At 41.4% G+C, this 14,753-nt stretch overlaps 1 protein-coding gene across 1 annotated transcript; it reads right to left on the reverse strand.

Moving 5' to 3' along the window:
- Positions 1-1,406: 1,406 nt before the first annotated feature.
- Positions 1,407-2,296, reverse strand: K441DRAFT_671038 (uncharacterized protein). The gene has a single exon (XM_067650364.1). The coding sequence runs from the start codon at positions 2,280-2,282 to the stop codon at positions 1,452-1,454; it is 831 nt and encodes a 276-aa protein (XP_067496717.1). The 5' UTR covers positions 2,283-2,296; the 3' UTR covers positions 1,407-1,451.
- Between the last annotated feature and the right edge of the window lie 12,457 nt (positions 2,297-14,753).

The raw sequence follows: 14,753 nt of genomic DNA on the forward strand, positions 1-14,753 counted from the left end.
GGTTCTCTACTATTATAATACTTGTGTAGAACGTATATGTACTATATAGAGCGTGTTCTATGTAGAACGTGTATTCTATACGCGTCGAGGTAGATTTTGGTGTTATGAGGCCTATTACTTTATTAGGATAAGTCGATTGCAGCAGGGACCCCCCCTTGCTAGCGCTGTTACAAACATTATGGGCTGTACCTCCGTACGCTCGCTCTACAAAACACTTCTACAGCAACTAAAACCAGGTCTTATTTAATAAAGCAAGTATATAAAACTATAAAATAGATACTACTTTATAAGTTTAAAGCGTGGTAGGCCATTATATAACGTAGTAGAGCGTTAAGCTAAGTAAACCGGTTAAAATCGTATAAGAAGCCTTGATCCTATTGGTTCTATTGGCTGGCCCTTATCGATAACCGTAGGACCCATTTTACTAGGGGAAGGGATACTTAGGAATTCGAAGCTTTAATATTAGCTAAGTGCTATAATATTTTGATATATACGCTTAATCTTTGGAGTCAAGTCGCTTAATATAAAGTAGCTAGTATCCGTCCTTGCAGAACGGCATCTTATAAATACGCGTTGTTACGGTTCTGGTGTTCGCGCACGAACCACTTGCTCGTTGGACGCTACCGTGCTAAGGCGCATGCGTGCGGGCGGGCTCGCTTAATCTTAATTTTCGCAAAAGGTAGCAACTATGTGACAGAAATCGTGGCACGCAACTTGAGACGTTGGCCTAATTTTTAAATGCCTTCGTTAATTAGCTTCCTCACCTAATCTAGAAGACGGCCATGGCCGATGCTATTAATCTAACTCCATAAGCGGGCCATACAGCTGCAAGGGAGGTGCTCGCGAGGCCCGTGTGTAGAGATCCATTCCACCGAATAACATGCATGGCCGACAACGCCTGATTCGATCCAGGAACGGGCAACATATACCTATACGGCTACACCAGGAGCACATACGCTGACAGCAAATGCCCTGTTAAATGCGGCTACGACACCGGTAAGATAACCCGCCCTTGATAGCCCCTAGTGAACGCTCTATTAACTTTAGTCTAAGAAAAAATCTATCTAGGTTAGCCTTATCTACTATGCTAGTAACGATACGTCGTAGAATACATAGCTCTACTACTACCCCTGATAGCTGCGGCTAGTACTACCCGGATACCGTCCCCCGGAACCGCACGCTATAGACGCTGCCGGCGATAGACCGCTTTAAAGTCTCCCCCTAGCGCGACGCCTTTGCCGCCTAAGCCCCCCCCCCAGTATCTCGCTTATCCTGCCCCTCCCGGCAAACACATAGGACTACGCAAGCTACGCCGCAGCTTCCTTCGGCGTGCTCGCCGGATAGGCAGACGAAGCTCATCACCGGCGTCTGCGTCGGCGTGGCATCCCTTTCGTCCTCTTCCTCGCTAGCGCTGCGGCGATGTGGTTCTATCTGCACTCGTGATCGCGGTCCTACTCTCGACAGAATAGTGCGGAGGACGGAGCGGATACTAAGCCGGCTGCTGTGGGTGCTGATGCTGGTGCTGGTGTCGAGTGACGGGGGTCGGGGTTTCGCGTATAAGGCGGAGCTGCCGGGGAGTTCGGGGGAGGAGGTGCGTAGAGGGGTAGAGAAGGCGGTAGGGACGAGGGAAGGAGCGGGTGGAGCTGGGCTGTCGTGTACGGAACCGGAGGGCAAGGCGGCCCGGCGAGGTGCGGAGGTATATAAGCTCGGGGAGGGTCGGAGAGGATATTAGGGCAGGGGGTAGTGGCTGAGTTTAGGGCTAGGTTTATAGCCGGGTTATGGATAGGTGGGTGCCCACGTACACGTTGGTATAGTTGTCCCTGCGAGGCTTCGGATTGGAGGTAGGGGCTCTCTTGAATGGGGTTTATGGTACCCTTGTCGCTGGTGACAACAAGCAAGGAAATGTCCTGATGGCCGTGGGTAGTTTCGTCTGGCGGCCTTGATGAAGAAAGCACTTCGAGATCTTCAGGAAAATCGGGATAAGGCCACTCTGCCGGGAGAGCACCGACCGCCCGCTCTCTGGTATCAACCCGCCTTTGGAGTTGCAAATTCCTGTCAGCAGAAGACAATAGAGAATTCCAGGAAATGCTTAGGCGGTTAGGTACGGTAAATTGGGGATCTGGCCTATGACAGTCCCAGGAAGTATGTGAAGACCCGGTTGGTTGATGTTCTACATCGAAGATATCGCTGAAATAACTCCGCCAATCTTCCGAATTTGAGGTTGAATATGGCCCCGAGACTATTGGCGTAGTTGAGGAGTACATCTCCGGCATCGGCTCCATTTCCCCAAGGTTTGCACTAGTGCTTGATCCCATCTGAGGGCTGGAAGCTATTTGGTGATTTAATGAAACAATTCTTGAATCAGATTGTTCTCCATCAATGTAATGTGCCTCCGGTGAAGCAATGAGGGAAGAAGCAGCGGGAGTTCTCCCAAGAGTACTTGAAACCTGAGTGTCGTTGTTTGTCAATGAGTGTTGCTGTTGAATTCCTTGAGAGCTAGAAGATGCAGATGGTTCAAAGGCAGTAGAGTCTTCTTCGATCACGGAAGGAGGCTCTGTATTTGACGATGTAGGCTCTAACTGCGCTCCTGATATCTCCCATCCGACCAATTCATACCTTGGAATGTAGTAGTCATAGACTAAGTCAGGGTTTATGATTAGAACATATAGTTTAGAGTAATGGAAACATAGGCAACATACATGGACTGGGTATTTCCGTCGAATTAGGTATGTCAAATAAGTACCGATAGACACAGTTCCATTTAACTACAGGATCCACACGAGGCTTACGAAGGGTCCTCTGAACTAGTTCCAGGGTAAAAACCCTCTCTTGGTGTTCTGTCATCCATTCGGGCTCATGACCTAACTCGGTCTGTAATGTGCACATATTTGAGGTTCTATGAGCATCGCGAGCGGCCAGGATCCGGGCAGTAACACTTGGCAGTAACTTTACTGCCCGAATCTTTTGATCGGCGGCGGCCTAGCAGGCGGTTAGGGTAGCCAAGGCACTACTTGGGCACCTATTTTACTAGTAAAAGCCATACAAATGTAATGTTTACTAAATGCCCCCCCACCCCGGCATGCCCCGTAGGCTGCCGCACGGTTAAACGGACGTGCACGTACTTTTGTTACCGCCATATTAACCATCACCGCTTAATTGCCACCCAAGCTCTATATAAATACGTGGCAATGGCTCCCTACGCTCTACACTAAGATTCTTATTTAAAATGGACGCTCCTACCTTAGTTGCTCCCGCCGCCGCGCTATAGGAAGCTCAGTCCGTTAAATGGAAGGCTTATAAGAAGCTAAGAAATAAGAACGCGATCGCAGTAATACAGGCAGCTATTTAATTAATCCCTCCTAAACACTTGCTCAAGCCAGAAGCTGGTAAGCACTACAATACTTAAAACTTAGTAGTATAGCGCTTTAACAACTACGCGTTCTCTTAAGGCCGCGAACTCTATATAAGTGGTAGCCGAATTACACAGCGACTCTATATAAAATGCAGAGCTTATAGTAGAGAGACTTGTAACTATCGGAAGCTTACTAAGGACAACCGCTAGCAGAAGGATAAGGAAGGTTAATTACTTAGGCGGCCAAATAGAAAGATTTTAAAGAAGAATTGTCCCTATTATATCTCTATTTATAAGCGCGTAAATAAAGGAGTTATTATATAGGTTATAAAAGTTAATAACGGTATATATACCTACGCAGCTATACTAAATCCTTTCTCTTTTCTAAAATATAGGAACTGTTGGCTATAGTATATAGTAACTATAGCGGAAGCCCTTAACCACTAGGCTACTAATGCATCCGTAGGAGAGGTACGGTGGCTTCTATTTACCAATAACTTGCCACTAATAAGTAATTATAACTACTGGAATATAGGAGGGTAAGTTTGTTAAGGTAAATAAATAGGAGGTGTAATAAAGCAGGAGTAATTTGCGGAGCTCTATTCGGCTCTCCAATAAGCTAGCTTTTATACTCGCTCGCGTATCTATACGGAAGTTAATACTAAAATAGGTAAGCTTACTATTTTATTTAGCAAGATCTAAGAGGTGGTAAAATTAAGGCGATTAAGATTAAGGCGATGGCAAGATTAAGGTAATAGTAAGATTAGGGCGATTACAATATCTAAGCAATAACAGGACTCCATTAAAAAGAATATTCCCCTTTATCTAGATTACCTACCAGCCTTCTAAATAGGCGTATCTTATAGCTTTATAGAAAAAATAGGAAAGGAATAAGTTACCGCTATAGATTTGGATTTATTGGATAAACAACCTTTAGCCTTAATTCTGGCAGTATAGATAATATAGCATTTTCTAGTACATCTAAGTTATAAATTAGTATAGTGGGACCTACTAAATATAATAATCTAACCGTGCGGTGGTATATCTTGAAGTACTTTTGTTAGTACCAATTTAATGGTATAAGTGAGTCGTGTCTAGGGGCACGAAATACGTATAGTATCGTATGCTTATTTAGACGGTGGTGACTGACTCTTGTATTAAAGCAGACTACGGGGTCTATATACTAATGCGCCTCCCCTAATTAGTTAGTGCCTTGTAAGCAGATGGTTGGTGCACCAACACGTAAGCAGTGGTTGGTACACCAAACGCGTAAACGCGTACTTAGTGTACCAAGCGCGTAAGCACGCGGCTCGTACAACAGGTGCTGTAATTAGATACTGGCGATACTTAAAAAATAGAACCACCTATGTACAGCCTCCGTAATTGCTTTAATAAAACTATAAAACGCAAAAGAAAATATATAGGAAATCTCCCCCGAGGTGCCGTCTAGGCTGCTTTCCAAACGGTGCTTTAAGCTGGTTGTAGGTCCACTAAGTTCCACCATAGCTTTCTACCGTTTTCTACCTATACCGTATAACGAGCCGTACAGCCCTCTAACGGGCCATAGACGTACCATAGGTGCGTCGTTAGTCCTATTTTACCCATTCTGTGACTTTTAGGTTAAGCTTATTTGTATTAATTAGGGTTTTAAGGGCTTAATACGGCTTTGCCTTAGTCATAGCGTCTGCTAGGTTGTTTCCGCCGCTAATCTATTTAACCTCCGTAATCTCGTGTCGTTTATAGGCCTGACGTAAGCACATTAGGTCGACTATAAGCCTTACCTCAGAAGCTCAGACTAAGAAATCGATTGTGCGGATATAGGAATATCCGCACCGTCCGCTAAGCTGATTTAGGACGGCAATCGTTTTCTTAGTCTGAGGGACTTTGGCGAGATTTGTAGAAAACCTAAACATCGTTTATATGAGAAGACCTCATCAACTTTAACAAAATTGATCTACCCTCCCACAATACCTGTCGACATAAAAATTACACCAAATTATAGAGAAAAGCCTACTCTATAAAGCTATGAGATCTTCAGCTCCTTATACGCGCGCGACGTTAAGAGGAATTCGTCGCCGTAAGAGCCCTAATTCTACCTCTGCACCGCCGAGCCGCGCAGTAAACACCAACGCTGAACGCTTACGCCCACGCCGCCAGCCCTCTGCGTAGAGCTTGCGAGAGCTCTGCGGAACGAAGCTCAGGGGGAGACCTGCACGGAGCTCTGCAAAAGCTCTGCACGAAGCTCCGCACGAGGCTCCGCACGAAGCTCTGCTCGGGGCTCTGCTCGAAGCTCTGCTCGAAGCTCTGCTCGAAGCTCTGCTCGAAGCTCTGCTCGAAGCTCTGCCCGAGGCTCTGCTCGAGGCTCTGTTCGAAGCCTATTATAGAGCTCCAAAGCTCTACTAACACGCAGCGCTAATGTACTAGGAAGGTTCTACAATTGCCCGTACGAACGCCCGTACGAGCGCCCATACAATCGTCTCTACAAACGTCTCTGCAATTAATCGCCCGTACGAACGTCTGCACGTCTGCACAGTTACACGTCTGTACGCCTGCACGTGGCTCTGCACGAAGCTCTGCACGAAGCTCTGCACGAGGCTCTGCACGAAGCTCTGCACGAAGCTCTGCACGAAGCTTTGCACGAAGCTCTGCACGAGGCTTTGCATGAAGCTCTGCACGAAGCTCTGCACGAAGCTCTGCACGAAGCTCTGCACGAAGCTCTGCACGAAGCTCTGCACGAAGCCCCACACGAAGCTCTGCACGAAGCTCTGCTAAGGTTCTGCACGAAGCTCTACACGAAGCCCTGCATTAAGCTCTACACGAAGCTCTACTAAGGCTCTGCACGAGGCTCTGGCACGAGGCTCTGCCCCTAGTAGTAGCAGAGACACTCCGGGCCAAGGGAGGATATTTTTAAGGAAGGACCCAACTATAGCACCTACTAGGTGTTGCAATAGCTTTAAGTAGTAGATATCTATATATCTGTATAGTTTTATCTATATTAGTAGACTATTTAATAAGATATAATATATGCTTACGCTTTTAACAACGCGTTTTTTAACTTTGACGAAATTAATGTCAGGACTAAGCAATAGCCGTATAATAAAATTAATACCATTTAGAAGCCCTAAGTCTTAAAAAAAATGTGACTATGGGGTTTAATAATAACGCGTTATGTGAATGAATAAATTAGATATCCGTAATATCCGTTTTGCGGATTTTGCTTACGTTTTTAACAAAACTCGCCAAACCCTCTCAGACGTGATTTTGCAATTCGGAAGACGGCGTAGGTTATTCCGACGCTAGCTAAAAAAATCACGTCTGAGCTCGCTGAGGTAACTATAAGCCTCTTCTCTTGTGTCGTACCTAGCTTAACTAAGCAGTCGTAGAGGGACTTTAAATCGGTGTATAAGATTAGGGGTAACTGCTCTAGTTATAGGATCTTCTAGACTGTTAATTTGATTGCGGCTGCTATATTAAAGCCATAAGCTAGTGTATATAGTTTGGAAGCTAGAACGCTGCGGGTTACTCGTTTATACTTAATTAAAGACTAGTAAAGTATATTTACGTCCTAGTTACGGTCCGTAAGTATAAGTATAAAACCGATTTGTAATAATAGGTCCCTATTATTGGCGAAGGAGGCGTCCGTAAATACCAGTAGGCTAAGGGAGTTTAGGTCTAGTGGTATAAAAGTAAGTCCCCTTATTGCATTTTTAATTTGCCACTAAATACGCTTATTAAGCTGCTTAACATTTTCCTCTTACGGATCTACTGCCTGGGCCATAAAGGACAAATTATAGGTAGATTTGGGTTGACAGACCGTGGCAATATAGGCGCCTCTTGCGCGCTGTGCAACGTATTAGTCCTTTATATTTACGGTCTTGCGGGTTTCTCCGCGGGAGCTGGTAAGGTCTACAGGCCTTACTATAACAGGCCTTAAGTTTTAAGCTTGGCGTTCCTGAGTCAGCTTAATTAGGTTGCCCTTTTGGGTAATTAAGCCTCTATTAAACTTAATTAGATTTTGCTTAGTTAGCTGCTCTTACAGCTTTACTAAGAACTTTGCCTTTTATAGTTTAGTCTCTTTAGCGTCCGTAAAGGTTTGGTCTGCTAGGAAAAGGGTATCGTCTATTTAGAGTCTAATAATACTAAGGCCATTTAATTAGGTGTATAGGAGGTAGGGGTTATAGGTTAACTGTTCTATTTTAAGTCTACTAACGTGGTGCTAGTAGTACGTCTTAAACTAGTGGTTCCTAGCTTCTAGTACTCTATAAAGAGGTTTTACAACCTATAAAATTGTTCCTAGTTGTAGGTTAAGCTTATAGGGTGGTCGTATAAAGATATTTCTACTTAGGTAGGTACTAGACTGCATATAGGCTTATAAGATGTCCCGTAAGTATAAAGCTACAGGTTTAATTTGCTGTAGGCTGGGTGTAAGTGCAAGTATAATCCGTTAGCTGACTTATTAAATCGTGGGTGATTACGTAAGGACTAAGTCCTTTCCTTGGTCGTTATAAGCTTATATAACGAGCCTTAACTTTTTAAAGGCTTTATTAGTACTAGGGTGCTTAATTTTATTAATAAAGCGTAAGTTAAATATACGGACGCCTTGCGGAATATCCTTTTCTACTATAACTATAAAGACGCCTTTCTTAAGTAGTCCGTTAATCTCTTTACGTCGTAAGGCCGTGAACGGGGCTTCCTGTACTAGAACTGATATATCTGTATATAGAGATTGCCTTATAGGTATACCTGCGGAGCTTACGGATATACCTACGGAGCTTGCGGATATGCCTATAGAGGTTATATAGTTCTCTGTCGTAGGGTTCTTGTTTACGGGGTGCTTCTAGGGGCGTCCTTAACCGCGCTTTATAGTCGGCTTAATAGGTTTAGTAAGTTTTTTGGGGACTTCTAGGGTAGACGGGGGTGCTTCTAATTTATCTGGTTTGGCGGTTGCTTCTAGTTCGTCTGGCTTAACATTATAGGTGTTTTTAGGCCGAAAGTAGGGTTTTACGGACGTGCTTCTAAACCTAGTTGGCCTACTAGGGAGCTATACGCAGCACGTTTCGTTTTCCACAGCTAGTAAACGGTAGGGTCTGGTTTACTTACCGCTTTCACGCTATATAAGGACTTTAGAGTTAAGCGGGAGGTCGTATACTAAGGTTGTGTTAGGTCCGTTACGGTAGTATAGGGCGTTATTAACAGCTTATTTGGCCCGTAGTTTGACTATCTCGGCTATTACCTTCCGTATTATAGCTGCTCGTTCTATAATAGACGAAATAGGGGGGTCTAGGTTACTCATCCTTGGGTAGGCTCCATAGACTAAGAGGGTAGGTACTAGTCTGTTAGGGCCGGCGGTGTTATTAACGGCTTTTACGGCCATCTGTAAAGCCAGTTCCTTTTAGATGTTCTTATACTTGTCCGTAATGATCTGGTAAGCTCTCCGTAAAGCTAGGTAAGCTCGCTTAATAAGCCTAACGGACTAGTGCGCCTTAACTGGAACGGCTTTTGTTAATATAGCTATGGCCGTAGTATACTGCTAGAATTCCTTGCTAATGAAGTTCCTACTAGCGTCGTGGGTAATATACTTAGGAGGCCTAAGGTATATATTAATCTAGCAGGTCTATAAAATGTCCTAAGTATATTTTATAGATATATTTTACAACTAACGGGCGGCTTAATAGCGGGTTACCTCGTCAATTATATATAATACTAGACTGCCGTTAATGTACATAATATCTACGTATACTAAGTGGTTAAAATTAAGATCCTTATAAAGGGTGAACTTAAATCTGCCTAGGGAACGTCCGTATTTCTAGCAGAAAGAGTAGTATTTAGTCAAGTAGTTGATTGCCTTCCTATTAACGTTGTTATATCTAGAACGTTTAAGGACTCTATATAGCTTTTTAGCTAATAGGTAGCCGAAGCGGCGGTATAGGCGGTGGATTTTAGTACTGGTGAGGTAACACAGGTTATAGTTAAAAGACTCTTAAATATATATCTGTAAGGTCTCTCCCTATATAAGGAACGGGTGTCCAAATTGTTGTGTAATTAGTAGGGTAACATGTTTACTTCCTGGGGCAGTTGCTGGGCCAATTAGGGTGTCCGTAATGTTATTGTAGTATACCTATAACCTGTCTATATCTGTAAGATAGAGTAGAAAGGGGGTGTCTGCTTTTACTATGTGGAATTCAACTAGGCCAATTAGAGTCTTAACTACAATTAATCTAATTAATGCGGTTGAGCCGATGCCGAACTAGACATTTACGGCCCTAGTCTGCGTAGTGTTAATATCTATATTATTATTTATGGTGGCCTTATATGCAAGGTATTGCCTATAGCCTACGGTAGACTTCTTAGAGGCACCTATGTTAATTATAACGCCGTAGAATTCCTTAGGGGTATAGCGTTCTGTAGTAATATATGCAAATAGGTCCTGTTTATGGTCCGTAACGTCTATAACGGGGGTGCTTGCGGAATGGTTTTTAGGCGCAACTAAGTGTATAAAGGAACGGTCGGCTAATACGGTTATAATATTAAAGGCTTGGCTGTCCGTAAAAGGTCTAAAAGTAGTTAGGAATATCTCTAAGGTCTTTTATTCCTAAGCGTTTAATTTAAAGTTAATTATAAGGGCTTCTATTAACTCATTAGGGGGCTCTTTTGCTTCCTCTCCTTCGTATTCTAAAATGAACTGGTTGATATAGTTATTAAGTCTCTTCCTAGACTTGTTACGTTCTTCCTAGGTATGCCTTATAGACTAATATCCTTCCTTACCGCACACGAAGCACTTCTAGCTGGTTTGTCTGCGGGGGTATATTTTCGTATAGGGGTTGCTATGGGGGTTGCGGGTAGGACTTGGTCGGTATAGGTGCTACTAGCGGTAGCGGCGGTCCGTAAAGTAGACGTCTGAGTCTGTTTACGGATATTAAATATCTATAGTAAAGGCTTAAGTATTGCCTGGTGGGTTTAAGACTTTGTACGTTATAATAGAGGAGCGTAGATTGTTAATAAGGCCAGCTAAGGTATCTATAGGCTTGTAATAGGCGTACTTGTAGGGCTCTACTTCCTAGTAGGCCGTAATAAGTTTATTGTGTAGGAAGTCGTCTATTCGAAGCTTGGCGTTAAGGCCGTGCTGTAGATGCCGGAGGTCCTTAATAAGTATTTGCAGACACTCTGTAATCGATTTTTTGGTATTCTTATCAATTACAGTCCGTAGCTTGGTCGCATTCCATTAGGTAAGGATATTACGCTTATATTTTAGTCCTTTAAAGTAGTTGCGTATAGCTTTATATAGCTTATTAAAGGGAACACCGAGGGGTTTGCTCTTAAGGTTGGTGTAGTAGTAGTTAAGGGCTAGGCCGCGCAGCATGGTTAAGTAGGCTTAGCTAAGTGCCTATTTAGGAATATTAGCCTTCTAACAGAGGTCCGTAAAGATGGTTAGTTTAAAGTTAAAATTATCGTTTTCACTACTGTATTTAGACTTGTCGGTATAGAGCTTAGCTAGGTTAGCTAGCTCCTTACCGTAGGTCTTTGCTTAGGTGGGTTGCGGATCTATAACTTACGGATTTATAGCTTGCGGATATGTAGTTTGTGGATTTATAGCCTGCGGATATATGGCTTGCGGATCTGTAGCTTGCGGATATATAGCTTGCGGATCTATAGCTTGCGGATATATAGTTTGCGGATCTATAGCTTAAATAACAGAAGTGATCTGGTCCGTATTTTGGGTTACGGGGGTGTTATGGTTTATAGCTTGGGTATTAGGTATATTTTGGCCAGTAAGGTTAGTTCTAAAGCCGCTTATATTTATGGGACGAATTTGGTTAAATGGGTTAGGTATAAGGCTAGTAATTATATTAAGTTTGGGACAAGTAAAGAGTTCCTTAGTAGTGTTGTACTTATCTAGGAGTTCTTCCTTAGTCCATTCTATTTGGTCCTCCTTATATATTGTGTTATACAGGGACTATGCAATAGTGACTCGTTTATTCCTTTTAACCTATACGCCTTAGTTATATAGGAGGGTCCGTAGGTTGCGGATGGTAGTAGGGTTGTATGCTTTGAAGATAGCCTCCGTAAAGTCCGCGAAGTCCTCCTGGTATTACTCCTATAGGTCGACGTTTATAAACTTAAAGTATCCGTATTTAAGGGTTTTAAATTTAATATAGTTGTTAATATTAGGTATAGACGTAAGGTCGACTCCCTGCCTCTACTTGTCTTGACCTTTATTAACTTACTTTCTAATATCTGCTATACTTATGTAGGGTAGTACGTAGCGGGTGGAAGGGTTTTATAGTTGTTTGTAAAGGTAGTTAACAGGTCTATAACGGTTTGTAAAAGGGTAAGAGGTCTCTATAAGGGGTTAGAGAGGAGGCTGGGGTATTAAGGTAGGGTATGGTAAGGGTTAGGGTTTGAGGTAGTCGCGTTAACTACTGGTACAGTGGTCAATATATCTAATTAAGGTGGAGCGTAAACGTCTTCCAAAATTAGGGTAGATTTAGGGTAGTTCTAGATAAGGTAAAGCGTTAGACGTCTTCCAAATCTAGAGTACTTTAATTCTCTTTAACTGAAATAGGGGCTTATAAGGTGGAGCGTAAACGTCTTCTAAGCGAGTGCGTATTTCCTAATCTGTGCGCGCTCACTAATTAGTATTAGTACCAATTTAATGGTATAAGTAAGTCGTGTCTAGGGGCACGAAATACGTATAGTATCGTATGCTTATTTAGACGGTGGTGACTGACTCTTGTATTGAAGCAGACTATAGGGTCTATATACTGATACGCCTCCCCTAATTAGTCAGTGCCTTATAAGCAGATGGTTGGTGCACTGACGCGTAAGCAGTGGTTAGTACACCGAACGCGTAAACGCGTACTTGGTGTACTAAGCGCGTAAGCACGCGGCTCGTACAACAGGTGCTGTAATCAGACAACTTTAGTATTAAAGCGCCTAAGATATTTATTTACTATCTGCCACTAACTTAATACTAACTTACTCTTCTCCCTAGGTAACCCTACCTCTTAAGTCCTTGTTTAACTTACCTTTACAACTTCTAAATAAATCACTTTTATACATTAATTTACCTCTAGCTTCTATATTTATACTAATATAATATTCTCTATAAACTAGCTCTATATACCGCTATTAACCGTAGTAATAATAATAAATACTGGCAAGACAGTTCTAATTATACACTTAATTATTATATCTAAGGCTAAGTAGGTGTTTAAAGAGATGCATAACTTTATAAATAAGTTTATGTTCTATAATATACCCATACTAAAAGTTTATATTAGTAATTAGGGAGCTAGCTTTATATTAGCTATAGAAAAGCTTATTTAGGAGGATATCTAGATGCAACTCTATAAGTAGCACGTCGTTAAAAATATTAAGACTATATTAGTTAATAGTAGTAAGTACTTAAAGAAGAAACGGAAGATATTAGAGGACTTAATTTAGGCGTATACTAAGTTAGAGAGTCCCACTAAACTTAAAGCCAATTGTAATATACTTATGTGTTAACTTAACTAGCCAGAGGCTCTTAAAATTAAAGATTACTAGGGCCTAAGGGAGGCCTACTTTAATAGGGCTTATACTTATTGTTACTATAATTTTAGTGCCGATACCTTATAGAGGGGCGAATTAATTTACCTAGTAATAAAAGTAAGGTTATATAAGGACCTTACGTTACTAAAAGTTGTTAATTAGATTAAGTTAGTAATTAATAAGAAGTTTAAGGAGTATAAGAGATTAGAATATAAGGATTATAGGGAGTTTTTTCGGCTTTAAGATACTTATGTATTTTGGTTACTATAGGGTTAAGTAACTAATAAGGCTATTAGGCTTATACGGGATGAATAGGAAGTCGTTAAATCTAATTATAGATAGTTCGGCTAGCTCGCTAAGGATAGTAAAAAGTATAGGCCGCTTAAAAGCAACCATATTATTGCTTACACGTATTAGCGACTCTTAGAGTTTTATATATAAAGATTTAATATTAAGGACGGCCATAGTAAATACGGCTACTATTTAGAGCAAGGTAACTACGATCTTTCTATTTAATATAGCCTCCTATATTGTTATTAGATAGAAAAAGCTTTATAGGAATTAGCGTTATTACTATTAAGCCTTCTTTACCCCTAATAGTTACTTAATAGGCTGTCTGCTATTAGATTTATTAGTAACTAAGTTATAATACCTAACTTAGTCCTAATAATAAAGCTATTACTAATAGTAACTGCTTTAGCAATAACGGAGCAGATATAGCGTTAGGCGCGGCAACTGTAGTATATAACGCAATTACTAAATTATACCCTACTAAGTAAGTAGAAGTTCTTGCAGACTTAATAGCTTCTTCTTAAATTTAAAGGGGTGCGTAGAAAGGATAACGCTATACTAGTAGAACTACCTAATCTAGTTTAGACTTTAAAGGTAAAGTTTAAGAAGAAGGGTAAGGCTAATAAGCGTGGTCTTACTAGCCTTAAGCAAGCTAAGAGGGCTATAAAGTATAAAGAGTAGGTAAAATAACAGATATCTTGATAGAAGAAGAGGTAGAGATTAGCAGTAGGGGTCCGTAAGGAGCTTAAAATATTGTTAAATATACTAACTGCATTAACTATACCTACGAGATTATAGTGCTTACTATAAGCGGCTATTAATAAGCGGAAACGTTAGTTAACCTTATCTAAATCCTCTTAAGAGTAACTGTTAATAATGTTAAATATATTCGTCCGTCTATTTGGCCCACCGTCTCCTATACTAGTATCCTTTAGTTAGGACTCTAAAGATTCTAATAACTTTAATAACTCTCTTATACAGCTAAATACTTAGGACCTTAGGTTGTTACAATTTAAGATATAAGCTATAATTATTCTACCTATGTAACTAAGCAATTAAGTGCACGGCAGGCTAAACCTAGTTTAGAAATTGTATACTAGCTTGGGGTTAACCAGAGATATAGCTATTTAACGCTGTTTCGCAGCTTTAATAAATACAACTATTCCTAACTAACAGTAGTAACCTACGGCTTACTACCTTACTTTATTAAAGTTACTACCTTACGCTGTATTTAATATGCATATAAAGAAGTCCTCTATAACTTAGCTAGATCCTACTACTAATATTAACGATATTAGTGGGGGGTCGTTAATGATGCCCCTACGGCAAGCTTTCTAGCGACACGATTTTTAATGATCGCGATCTCGATTATTTAGGGCGTCTCTGTTACCGCAGTGGCTACCGCAGTAATAGAGATACCTTAAATAATTGACTCTCCTAAAGTTTAACACTACCCCTAAGTACTCTAGCTCTCCTATAGTAACTAAATAATCTTAACTTCCTTCTAATGCTTGGCGCTAAGTCTCATCACCGCCAAGCCTTAGTCCTCATTATATTACTACAGAGCCTTATAAGCCTT

This window comes from Cenococcum geophilum, assembly GCF_001692895.1.
Source record: "Cenococcum geophilum 1.58 unplaced genomic scaffold K441scaffold_89, whole genome shotgun sequence".
NCBI classification, from domain to species: Eukaryota; Fungi; Ascomycota; class Dothideomycetes; order Gloniales; family Gloniaceae; genus Cenococcum; species Cenococcum geophilum.